Here is a 13,412-nt window from a genome sequence, read left to right as displayed (position 1 = left end):
AAACCTGGTAATTAAGGAAAGCAGCTCACGCCCCTGCTTTGGCTCACATTTACCTACCATGCTAAGCAAAATATAGGTGTAAAGAAGAATAAAAAAACCCCTCACCACTCCTCAAAAAAATAGCATTCCCTCTGCCAGCACAACAGCTGTGATGGAAACTGGTCTCTGAAACACCACTGCTTGGCTCTGTGTTGCTATCCAGTTTGGTGCAACGGTTCGACACACCAGACAGCCCTGGTTTAATGACTGGCTGCCACCAAAAGGACAAGTGTCACCTCCTGCACAACCTACCTCCTCTCTTGCACAGCAGCACTGATGCCCAGCTAATCCTGTGCCGAGCCAGGCCAGGAAGTGAATCTTGCCAATACAAAGGTTTTGTTAGATTAGCTTTCTATCACTTGAAATATAAAACCATCTATAATTCAAGTAAAAAAAAAAAAAGCTAAGAGTGAAGTAATAACAGAAACAAAGGATTAAGTAGATCATTGGAAGTGAGGGGGACAGCGCAGGGACTAGATGACCTCGGATGGTCCCTTCCAACCCCTACCATTCTGTGATTTTCAGTATAGGTTATATCACAATATATTAACATGATGCCATTATCACTACATACCCATTATGTGAGCAAAACAGATGGGGTTAAATCAAATAAAGGACAATAAAGAGGTTACAGAGAGTACAATAGAGAAGAAATGAGGTTTTGGGCGAGGGAACGTGAAGAAAACAAGCAAAAAAGTAATTTTTTTTTACAGGTCTGGTCAGCATCACTGACTTTTTTGTAGAAATAATGAAGCATATAGACTCATTTGTCAGAAATCACCACTACTTGTCAGTATCAGAAGTAAAAACTGGTATTATCTTTAATAATCATGCAAGTATCTTATCCAAATACACAGACAGGGTTAGATTATTCGGTAATTTATCTGCTAAAAAACCACCTGCTGCAATTGCAACAATGAAGCTAAAACGCACCAAGACAGAATTATTCACATCAGAAACAAGAACCATGACCTCAATGACAAAACTTCAATTCTGGAAAGCACACATCTTGATTTTACTGTCAGTTTGCCTTTAAAAAAGTAGGACAAAAAAACAGAACTGATGTTACTTTTTTCTGCAAATTAACGTGGCATGCAAATATTGTGGCCAAAGTAGACACAGTTAAAGGAAAGAAGAAATTCCAAAAGAAATAAATACCTGCTTGAAAGGAAAAAAAGAGACAAAGATACATTTTTTCAGGCTAAGTATACTGGCATGAGAAGTATCATTTCATTGTCTTTTCAAAGCATAAACCACATTTTTAAAAATGGACTTCAAGTCTTTAAAGACTGTAACTTCAAATTTGGACTTGTTTCAGACAACATGCCAACAGCATCAAAAAGTTTAGTATAAACGTCACTTCTAGTATAGCTATGCATTAAACTCCTAGTTAGGCTATTCAAGGTCTGAGAAAGAAAATTAAAATTACTATGCAAAATCCTCTCAAGCACACAAATGGTAGACTGTAAGAGCATCTCCCCTCCCTTCACACACACTTTTTGACAAGTCCTCTCAGAGATTTATTTGCAACATTACTCGTGTAAAGCGTAAAATTGACAAACCAATACAACAGCCAAATCCTATCTTGTCAGCATCAATTATTCAGGTTCAAAATAATGTTGGGTTTGTTTAGAAAATAACTCATCTGTCATGACTGTCCACAAGGAGGAAAGAGTTCATAGAAATGCACATCACAAAGGGACATGAAAGTTAAGCAGGAAAAGTTCGGGTGTTGGTGCAAAGCTTCCAGGAAAGGGAAGCACAGCAAGTGGTAAAGATAACTATGAGAAAGAGAAGTTTGGATGCTCCAGTCTATCACCAGCAGAGCAGAGAATGCGGGGCTGATGTGATAAGACTTTCTTTCTGGTAAGGCAGCAAGCCTAGAGTTACACAGAGCCTCAAGGGACAAGAAAATAAAAGAAAGTTTAGAACACAATAGAGTACCTCCCTCCAAGACAAACCAGGAGGAGCAGTAGACTACCTGATAAGAGTATCACTAAAGATAAGCTAGATAACTGTTAAATGCAAGGTGATGTTTCAAAGTGCCTTTGTATGACAAGTGAAAATTACCCTTCCACTCCCAAGCTCAAAAAAGTCATTAAAAAAAAAAATCAAAGTAAAATATCAGGAAACTAAGATACAAACAGTCCAAAACTAGCCTAAATAGCTTCATATGCATGAAGGTTTTTTTCCCCCACTTTAAATAGCAAAGTCAAGAATGGCCTCATACCAGAAGGTATGAGGGATGATGTAGCAGACACTTATCTCACCCACACACGTTTAAAAAAAAACAAAACAAAACAAAAAAAAAAACCTCCTTGAATTGCCACACTGAACTCTGTAGAATAATTCCTGATTTAATCTTGGATGCTGTCCAGCGATTATTCAAAAATCACTAAATAGTCATGGAGCAGCAGGGAAATTTTTAGCAAAATGAACCTGTATAAAATGTCCTGTATTCAACTCCGGCAAGACACCTGTTATATAGGGGTTTCAAAATATTTAGCAAAGGCAGCACATTAAGTATAAAACATTGCAAACATTATGCTGCTAGAATATCTGCAAAGCCATGATCAGTTTACAAATATAGAATGGTTAAAACCCATCTGTGCATTTCTAGACTACTCAACATCAACACTAAGCTAATATATATATAAACAAACAAACGCTGAGACACCGCAAAACTAAAAAAAAAGAAAAAAAAAATCAACCAACCAACCACTTCAGTTGAGAAGAACACCACACAAGTGGGAGATGCCAAGTGCTCTTTCAAGTCAGAATGGAAGGCTACACTTTCAGCTTCTTCCCAGAATAGCACTGGTTTGGTAGATTCTAAAAAAGACAGTCCACATTTCTATGCAGTTCATAGACAGTCAGAAACTGAAGATTCATGGATCTGAATCCCTATGATCTTGATCAATATAGTGTGAAAAAACCCTTTATTTAAAATGAAAGATCTCATGAGAATTCCAAGCAGAGTAGAAACCAATATTTACATTCCACACTTATGATTTTCAAAATTATTTTAAAGCGTTTGGTGCTACAGCTTACTCTATCAACTAAGGAATAAATTTATAGAGATAAAGAACTGATTAGTAGGCAAAAGAAAGATCTGGAATTAAACCGGTGTTTTCTTTGTAGAAGTTCATCCACCTCTTTCTAAGGATTTACATCCCTTTAATATAACAACGTGTAGAAATTGCAAAAAATGAAACGGGTAGAAAAATTAGAAGGCAAAACCAGCTGTATCTCAAGGAACTAGAGCCCCCCGCATAAATTCTGATGTTAGCCGAAACCACAACGAAAGATCAGGGCAGTGCCCAAGGAGCACTGAGCCAAAGGTCAAATTTCTAAGCCGCGAAGCCCCCACCGCAGTGGGACGGGCTTCCCCCGAAGCGCTGCTCCGAGAAGCGGAGGGATGCGCAAGGCAGCGCCGCACCTCAGCGAGGCCGGCGAAGGCAGGGCGGCGTTGGCCGACCCCTCGGGCACCAGGCGTACAGATTCCTCTAGCCATGTGGGGCGGCGGAGGGAGCCTCGCTTCGACGGCTCGGGTCAGCCCCGGCTGGGGAGATCCAGGAGGACAGGGCCCAGAGTCGCAGGCGGGCGCCGAGGGGGCAAGGCCGGGGCGCCCTGCCGCCTGTTTAGAGCCAGGGCACCGCGCGTGAACGGGCCTGCCACACCTTCCCTTCCGGCCCGAGGTGACAGCCCGGCGAGGCCCCTCCGCCGGGCACCCCGGGCGGGGCAGGGGAGCAACCACCACGGCGGGAGGTGAGCCCGCGCGCTAGAGGGGTCAAGACGGATCCGGGCGGCCGCCACTCGGAGCAGCCGGCTGGGACAGGTCTGATCCGGCGGCGGCGCCCCTACCCACTTCCCCCGCTCCCCGTCGCGGCGATCCTGACCCTGCCGCTGTGCCGCCCTCACCATTCTCCTCAGGGCCGGGCTGGGTCTCGGCGCCGACTGTGGTTCTCCTCGCGCCGGGCAGCTCCTGCTCGTGGTTCGGCTTCGGTGGTGGCGGGGCCTGTCTCCATCTATCGGGGCTGAGCTCGGCAGCAGCGGAAGGCTGGGTGAGGAGAAGCCGGGCGAGGACAACGCTCCGGGTGTGAAAGGATGAGCGGGACGAGGAAGACAGCGCTGGCTCGACTCCGCACCGGGACCCTGCGCTGACGGCGGCCTCGGCCCGGCGGCTCTTTCTCATAATTGTGCGACTCGGCCGGCTGAGAGCCGCGGCGCTGCCGCGTCAGCGCGCACCGCCCCCAGGAGGAGGGGGACGGCGGGGCGGCACGTCGCTGCTCGCCTATACACGCCCTTTGCCAGGTCGCGGGTCGTGCCTGGGCCCCCCTCAGGACTGTGGCGGTACGGCCGGGGATGAGTGGGGAGGGTTGGCTTCGGCCCCTGCACACCATGGGATGGAGCCTAGGAAGCTTAAATGGTTGCCTGAGGGCAGCTGGTCGTGCTCCCGGTGTGCTGTTAGTGAGGTAGAAGCTGAAGAGACGTTAAAACCGGAGCTTTCTGGGACACAGAACAGTATGGCAAGGGGTAGTTCAGAGCGGGGACCGGGCTCCCGAAAGCCTGTCTTCAGCATCAACGCCAGGCCCGGCACCAAGCTCCAGCCGCCCGAGGTGCTGGCGCAGTGAGGGCAGTGGGGCTGGCGGGAGAGGACCGGGGTCGGCATATTGAGGCTCCGCTTCCTGCTCACCGGAACGTCCCCTCGAACCGGGTGGCTGGTGTACCACCATTACTGAATCACCGGTAGCTGGTAATTCCTCGTTACTCATTTAAAATGAATAATGGGGAACAGCATTCGTCAAGATTCGGTTGAGCTTCTCCTGCCAGTCTTACGTATGTGTGGAAGTGTCGCTATTAGCACTCAAAACTGTTGTAACACAGTCTAAGCAGAAACAGCGGAAAGGTCATTGTAAGTGGAAAAAAAAGGATGCATTTCTTCCACTTGAATTAGCTCGTTTCCACTGTAGATTTGGAACTACTCAGGGCAAGAACCTTCTCTCTCTACAGGCAATCGGCAAGCCGAGAATCAGTGTAACAAATAAAAAGCCTCGTACAATAATTTCCACTGCGTGTTTCATTATATATATTTTCCAACAAACTATATGCTAGAATAAATTTTTATAACGGAAGAAAAAGAGATTAACTTTGGTTCAAATTATTTGTTTCCCCACTATGAAAAAATAAGACTTTATAGAAAAATCTCTCATCTAAAATGAATGTCTAGTGTTCCGACATTAATTTTTATTTAAGACATATGCAGTTAGCTTTGCAATGAAAACATGGTTTAAAAGTGATTTAAATCCGGTGTAAAGGTTCTGGTACCGTTCGAAAATACCACAGCCATGCAAGAGCAGTCCTTTTATATATAAACTGAATCAGAACGTTCAAATTTATTTTAAAACCCTGATTTTCATTGCCAGGCCGTATAATTTGCTTTGTGGCATTATGCTGACCCAGGTATCATCCATCCTTTGCTGCAAAAACGCCACCATTCAGTGTGCGTGGTGGTGTGCTGAGCCGCCGGAGGTGCGAGTGTGGGCTCTCGGCCCAGCCACCGCTCTCTGCGTCACAGTGCCGGAGCTGCTGTGGGAGACTCAGTACGCTACTCCAGCGATTAGATAGGAGCGATCAAAAATTAAACCAAGCATTAAAATTCAAAAAGAGTAGCAGAACGGGTAGCTGATCACTTAAGCTGAACTGTAGATAAGAGGGAAGAAACCGATCCTCGCCTTAACAGCCATTTAGCAGGGCAAGTCCAGTAGTAAATTCTGCTCGCAGAAGCCATTAGCTACAAACAATAGGTGCGAATTTGAGAAGGCCCACGTATCTGCAGGCATTCAACTCCACGTTAGGGTGTTGCCGCAGGGAGCATCTAAACTGCTCCTAAGTTTAGAGCTCCTAAGTTTTTAGTTAACTTCTGAAGAATTTCTACTATCTTACATAGGCATGAAAATTAGGCTCTTAGGACTCTTGATTTCCATAGAATAGGAAAATTAGACATTTCCAGGGGAAATATAAATTAGTCCCAAGTACAAGATCTCACAATTCACAGGCTACATTGTCAGAAATGCTTTATAGTGTAAGCTGAAGAATTCAGACACCTTCCCCCCACCATTTTCTGTTTTCCTTTGGAAAGTTCTTGAACTAGCTCCAGAAAATTTTATTGGGCTTCCACTGCTCCTTCTGTTCCTGCTCTGTAAGCCAAGAACTAGCACATGGGAATCGGGGTGGGAACAAATAAGCTGCAGATTAGCAGGCTTGGGATTTCTCCTGCAATAAAACAGGCAAACTACCACATTCCTGCTTCCTCCCTTCTTCTTTTCCTCTTTGCAATTAATTAATTAAACCTCCTCACATCCCATATGTCGTTAACAGTCAAACCTTTCTATCATTAGGTCCCTTGTTTCATCTCACAGCAGTACTTAGGCTATACTCACTTGATTCTCACAGTTATCTTATTAGCTTCTAATATTTGTAAATCCAAGAACTAGAAGGAGCAAGAGAATTAGAAAAAAAGGATCTGGAAGCCAGCCTGGGCATGAGACTTTTCTGGTACAAGCTCTTGTTTTAGGAGAACATGCTTCAGGTGAGGAATTTTTCATGCCTTTTTTTTTTTTTCTCCTGTTGATCCTGCAAAACAGTGAAGAGATTGACATCAAATTGCTGGAGAGTTAAATTGTGATAGGCTTAGAGACAAGACAGCACATTGTTTCACTGGAACAGCTTGTGAATGAGTCATGAACATCCTCTCTGCCTCACTCTGTCTAGAGGAGAGGTCAGCCTCCAGACTGCTGGAGAGAGGGGCAGGACATAGCACCACACTGAAATACATCCCCATGACCTGGGAGAGATGGCATATGGCATGAGGAAGTCATCTTATATCCTTTTATTGCACTGATCAGAACATGACATGATTTGACCCAAAGCTAGCAGCATCAGTCCTTCAAAAAGAGTGAATTCTTGTACATTCAGATGTTAAGACTTCTTTGCATCATGCGTTAGAAGAAACATTTGCTGCTTGTCACCCTGTTACTTTCCAACCACACAGTCAACTCAAAATTCATCTGCTATCTCCTTCCAAATAAACAACCATCAGTTGTGAATTAGAAAAAAAGAATGAAGCATAATTTTATACTTTATTGCATTTAAGGACCTTTACCCTGAAGAGAGCTTCTGTTATCTAAAATGGACTATAACTAGTTTAAATACAACTTCTGCTATGTCACTTGCCTGAGTAATGTGTTACCTTTAACAGCTGAGAAGGTATTTTCCCCAAAAGGAAGCAAGTGCCTTAGCTGTACCTTCAAGAAATTGATCATAAAATCTAGGGTAACTTCATCAGGGGAAAAAAATAATGTACAAAAAGTCAACTTTATATATTCAACACCTAGACTCTCCACTCTAACTGATTTACAGTCCAATTTCATAACCTATGTATTTAAAGTAGCAGAAATGCTTATGTATTAAAATTGGCAAAAAAGCATTGACATCTCACTGCACAAAGTAATTATAAAAATGGAACATGGCAGTAGCACGACTCCAGAGAGAAGAGAGGTAGTTTGGTATCACCTGAAGGCCACTGGGACAGTTCATCTCCCCTCCAACTGTGAGGCCCATCTCAACAGAACTAGGGTGCTTCACTGCATTTGGGTGTTAAGGTAGGGCTAGAGTTTTACACAAAGTCAGCCATAGACTTTGTAACGCAGATGCAGGAAATGCTCTGTGAGGCTTCTCAGTTTTCCAGGGCTTCTTGGTTTTTCTGGGATTGCCAAATTACCACCAACACTAGGAAAAGATTCTACAGCAGCTTTCTGATGGCAGCACAAAAGGCTTAATGCCTTAAACCACAGAGCACATCACAAAACCTGTAACTCAGGTTTGGTTTTGCAGTAGGGCTTGTCACATCCACATTAGGCAAATGAAAGTGTGGGTTTTCCAGTTCTAAAATCTGCATTGAAGATATTTCATATTAATAGAAAGGGATATTTAAGTTAATGAACTAACTGAGCACACACAGTAGTTACGAATGCACCATTTTTCCTTCAACATGTTCCCTGAGTGCACACAAAAAGATACATTACTGAGCCCATCATCTGAAATATAATGTAAGCATATCCTCTACTTGGGAATATGATACATTACTTCTCAGAAAGCTGTTTCAGAGCTTAACCAAGGCAGGCTGAAGTCTTGCACAAAACCGACAAGGGTGTGCCTCCATGTCTCTACTTACATCTGTAAAACCAGTAGCTGCCAGCAATGGTATGGGGACATTTACACCATAATGCTGACCCTTTGCAAGATTTTATCAATGCCTGCCTTTTAAAAAAAGAAATAAACTGACTTTACAGAATCACAGAATGTTAGGAGTTGAAAGGGACCTCGAAAGGTCATCTAGTCCGACACCCCCCACACCCCCACCCAAGCAGGATCACCTGTACCAGATCACACAGGAACACATCCAGGTGGGTTTTGAATATCTCTGGAGAGGGAGACTCCACAAGCCCCCTGGGCAGCCTGTTCCAGGGTTCCATCACCCTCACAGTGAAAAAAAATTTTACTCATTTTTGTGGAGCCTCCTATGCGACAGCTTCCACCTGTTGCCCCTTGTCCTGTCTTTGGGCATCACTGAGAAGAGCCTGACTTTACATCAGTTTCATTCCTTCTGAACTTTCACCCCCTACAACTTTTATAGGGTTTTTAATGCTTCCTTGTGAAAATTGTTCCCACTGCAATCTTTGGTCTCATACATTCTTGAATTTTCACTGGTTAGCAGCTAAGCTGGTGCATGCTGGGGAGGGAGCAAGGTGGCCTTTATGTAGAGAAAGCTCCATATGCAAGAAGCAGAAGTGCAGCATCTCTTTCCATGGCAGCTGCTTCTCCCTCTGGCCAGACAACAGCAGCAGCAGGCAGTGGCAGCAGTGTGACAATCTAAACAAACTGCTTTGCAAGAACAGGGCAGCAGGTCAAACAAAACTACTTACTGAATTTTAGAAATTGGAGGCCAGTTCAGTGGTATCTTTACAGAGCTCTGGTTCTTGAATGTTTGGGGGATTTGTGTCGTTTGTTTGTTTGTTTTTAAATCGAGGGATATGTACCTCATTATCAAAAAAGTAAAAATTTAGTTGAGTCTATACAGGACTGGCTTTAATTGTCCATTTTTTAAATTATATTTGACAGGGACCCTGACAAAAATGTCACTTGTCCTGCAGAAGCTTGCTGATCCATTTCTTGGGAGAAAAAATGTACCAGTGGGCATGCATTTGCTCTGTTTTCCTTTTTTTACTGTAATGTAAGTTTATTTTTTAATACATCAGCTACCAGAGAGATACCTGTTTGCAGATTTTCTGCAGTCTTAAATCCATGAAGATGGATCAATTTCCTTACATAATCTCTATTACCTTTTGAAAAAAACACTAATTAAAAAGACCCCACTTGTCTTGTAGCTTTGATAGGGATATGTCACAACAAAGTCTGACATCAAAGTAACTGACTTAGTGTTGAACTTTTAAATGTTACCAATCCCTCTTGTATTTCCTTGTGTGCATTTACACAGTACAGAAGCTGACATATTCTACTAGGCTTTCTGCACAAGTGCATTTCAGCCTCTAATAAACTTTAAAAGCAAACAAACAAACTTTTTTGTTTGCTTTTCAAATCCATGCAAAGGTACTTCAAAACATGCTGGTATTGCATAAAAAGAAGAGGAAAGGAGGTGCTCAAGCAACAGAGGAAACAAAACCAGACAGCAGAATACCTGTGAGCACACTCCTAAGAAAAATCTGAAAGGGAGGCTGCTTTGATCTAAACACTTTCTTGGTTAAAAGGTCTTAGAGCTGCAAGCAAAAAGCCTGTTCTCAGCTATTTGATGCCCTCTGTGTTCAGGGAAACAGGATCTTGAACATTCTTTATAAATAAGAGGGATTCCAGAGATACCTGAGCTTCTATCATCAGCCTCTCTCAAGAACAGAAAACCTTGAACTTTGATCACTCACTTCTGACAAAAGGGATAACAGTCTGAGGTGCTCTCCTTCTTTCCTTAAAAATTCAAAAGATAAAGTGTGCTAAGTAGGCTACTTGAAAACAAAACAGTGCTTTAGTTTCCAAAAGCATTACAAATTCAAAGACAACTTTTAAACATGCTTAAATCTGACAGTTTAGAAGTAAATTATTCCAGTTGAAAATCAAATCCACGTCGTGGTGATAAAAATTCGAGTTTTTCTATGAAAAAAAAATCAGATTATTCAAATTGGAAAACAAAAAGAAAAATGCTTTAATAATCAAAGCAGTACAGTTGGAATACTCCTCTAGATTTCCTAGTTCACCCCCCTGCTCAGAGCAAGCTGCCAGGCCCATGTCCACTTGTATTCTGAGCATCTCCAAGGACAGAGATTTTACAGCCTTTCTGGGCTACCTGCTCCAGTGTTCAACCACACTCACACTGAAAAACTTTTTCTGATGACTAAATGGAATGGTGTTGTATAGATTGAACTAATCTAAACAGGCAAGCATTTCTTAACTTATAAAGGTAATCCTCTTTCTTAAAAGAAAATGCCTCTGTTCTCCTTGCAATTTTGAAGCCTCTGAGATTTGCAGTTTTGCTAAAGTGTCAAATGTACTGGCCTAACCTTCACTGCACGGGGAACAGTGATACACAGGATTGCTGACTGCAGCTTTGTCTGTTCTTTTTAACTTCTCTACATTTTAAGTAAATTCAAAAAGCATTATGGAAAGTTTTCTCACAGTTAAGTACTCACTGTGACTCAATGCTACTAGAACCTCCAGTATATGAGCAGAGGAGACTTGAAATACTTAAAAAACATGTTAAATACAAACATACTGAAGTAAGGAGACTATCCCAGCGTTGCAAGGATGTCTCAAAGATCACTTATCAACTGTATTCAGGTTTGGTGATTTATTTTTTTCCTCTGCCAACATTTCCAACCCAACTGGGGTTTCAAGACTGAAGCTTGGCTTTTTCTTACCCTTCATATCTAAAGTTAAGTACATTAAGCTGAACAATCCTCTACTGCACTGTTCCCTAGGCTTAATGCAAGCAAGCGTATTACCATCAAGAAATTTGCATGTGTAAAATTTCTAACTCACTGTTTGTCAGGTATACTTTCACAAAGCCCCATTACTACCAGCAGTGCAACAAGCATTTACTGACTTAGATCAGTAAAAGTGATGTATCTCAATTCAGGCTTCACTTCTTGCCCTGTTCCTGGAAAAACAAAACAAAACAGGCAAGCAATTTATTGAAATCACAGACAGAATCATAACTTTGATACAGCAGACAGGATAGATAAATACCAACTATGAATTTATGGGGCTATAGCATGAAATTATCATTTCCTTGGTATTATGAATTGTTTTGCCATGAACATTCACAGGTAAGAAAAAGACGAGTCAAAAGAAAGCAATTACTCAAACTTTTTTTTTCCCCAAGTAACATTTATTAATAACATTCTTAAAGTGATAACTTAAAGGGGGCTGTTGTCAGTAAACATACAATGAAAAGGTAGTAAGATTTTAAAGTATGACTGAAAAGGCTTTTAACATTGTGTTTAGCCCAACCAGATTTAATAACATTCAAAATTCCTAAGTGTTGCAATCAGTTCTATTGAACTTACAAAAACCTCATTTCAGTAGTCAATACTAACCTATTATTTATATAAAATTCTAAACTCCATTCTTAATTTTTGTAAACAAAGCACCTAAGCGTTTGAAACAAAAAGGTTAGTTTACATCCCATTAAACTGCAGCGCATGTGTGTGAAACCTCAGGCATGATCAGGCATGGAGCATAATGAGGCACAGAACAAGACAGTTTCCACAGCCAGCTGCTGAATACACTTATGTTGCCAAAGGTCTTCTTTATTTATACTAATTCCATTATCATTTGTAGGTGGAAATTTCACAAATCCTCCATGCAGAAGACTTCAAAAAGTCATATTACTCAGATTTGTGAAGCTTCTAAAAAGGCTTTAGATAGTGCCTGACTTCGAATGAGTTACGACTTCTTTATCTCTCCCAGGAATTTTCAGAAACATCTTCAAAGCCTGTGGCAGGTACTGGGCTTGTCAAAGAGCATGACAACACATCAGTCTGTTACTGAGGCTTGTTGCAATTTATTGAAGTGCCAGTCGACTGAAAATTGAAGATGGTGCTCAAGATCATTGTATTTTGAGGGACTCAGTTCATGTTTAGGTCAAGAAAGTCAAGAAGGGCAACTACTAACAGGAAAAGTGTAATTTGTGTTTTAGTAGGGGAGTTGCAAACAAGGTGCTTATCTTACCCGTATCAACTGGCACCATGGTCACTCCGAGTGGCAACGACTGGCACAAGCTGCAAGTTTGTCTGCTCCTGACTCTTGCCAACAAAAGTTTAAAGTTGATACAAATTACGTAAAGCAGCAAATTTGTGGTAAGCCTTTGTTAACTGCCAATGGAGATTTACAATTGTCCTAATTAGCATACTTCCAAAGTAAATCTAGCTAAACTAGATTTTATCTGGGTAGTTTTCCTGAGCCAACATGCCCTAAACTAACTATAAATGTCTAGAGGTGACCTTCAGAGGAACACTGAGGCACTTAGGTGAGGCACTGCAGAAAAGCCTGCATTACCATTACCCAGCATATTCTTACTTGGTTGTTTTCAGCCTGGTCTGACTCTAGGAATGACATTCATTTAAAGAATAGGAAAAATGTTTTAACTACTACCTGACATTAGCACTAAGTGAACTCAGCGGTTTCCTGTTGTTACCTTCTCCAATTTTCTTTGGTGTAATGTATTAGCATTGCAGCTATACAATTTTTCTATGCCTAATCCCCCTCAGTTTGCAGTTTCCTGAAAAAAGATGAAAGTGTCAAACAAACCCAAGCTCTTCTAAATGCAAACTAACAATTTCAATTGTTTCTCTTTTTCCAAGTTTTTAGAAGCTAAAACAAATTAAGATTAAACAAGTTAAAGACATGCACTGGCCTTAACTAACAAAGGCACTACTAGCAAACTTCTTGTTTTGAATATCAATTGCAAAGAATTTTCAACCACAAACTAAAAATAGTATGGTGTAGATGCAAAAGATAAAGAAATCTGTCCTGTCTTCCCCCATGCCTTTGAACTGATCCACAGCAGCCAAATAAAGACCACAAATACTAACCTAGTCCTAACAGGTAGAAGAATCAGGCCAGAGTTAACATTTCATTTCACCCCACCTAAAACAGCACTTCTTGAGCAAAAGCCCTCTTCCATCATCTTGTTTGTCAGCGCTTCCAGGAGATGCACCCCAGATTTCCAGGACCACTGTGTAAGTACCTCCCCCTTTTTTATTATTATTCTTTTTTAAATGGTTGGTGATGTATACAATCCA

At 41.8% G+C, this 13,412-nt stretch overlaps 1 protein-coding gene across 1 annotated transcript in view; it reads right to left on the bottom strand.

Moving 5' to 3' along the window:
* Window positions 1-3,553, bottom strand: part of TRPM7 (transient receptor potential cation channel subfamily M member 7) — a 56,013-nt gene extending 52,460 nt beyond the window's left edge. The window contains exon 1 of the mRNA XM_054387714.1: window positions 3,410-3,553. Within this exon, the coding sequence (XP_054243689.1) occupies window positions 3,410-3,553 (144 nt within the window). The remainder of the gene's footprint in view (window positions 1-3,409) is intronic.
* Between the last annotated feature and the right edge of the window lie 9,859 nt (window positions 3,554-13,412).

This window comes from Indicator indicator, chromosome 16 (assembly GCF_027791375.1).
Source record: "Indicator indicator isolate 239-I01 chromosome 16, UM_Iind_1.1, whole genome shotgun sequence".
Classification (NCBI taxonomy): domain Eukaryota; kingdom Metazoa; phylum Chordata; class Aves; order Piciformes; family Indicatoridae; genus Indicator; species Indicator indicator.
Note: the sequence above shows the minus strand (reverse complement) of the source record. Positions and strands in the feature narration are given on the sequence as shown.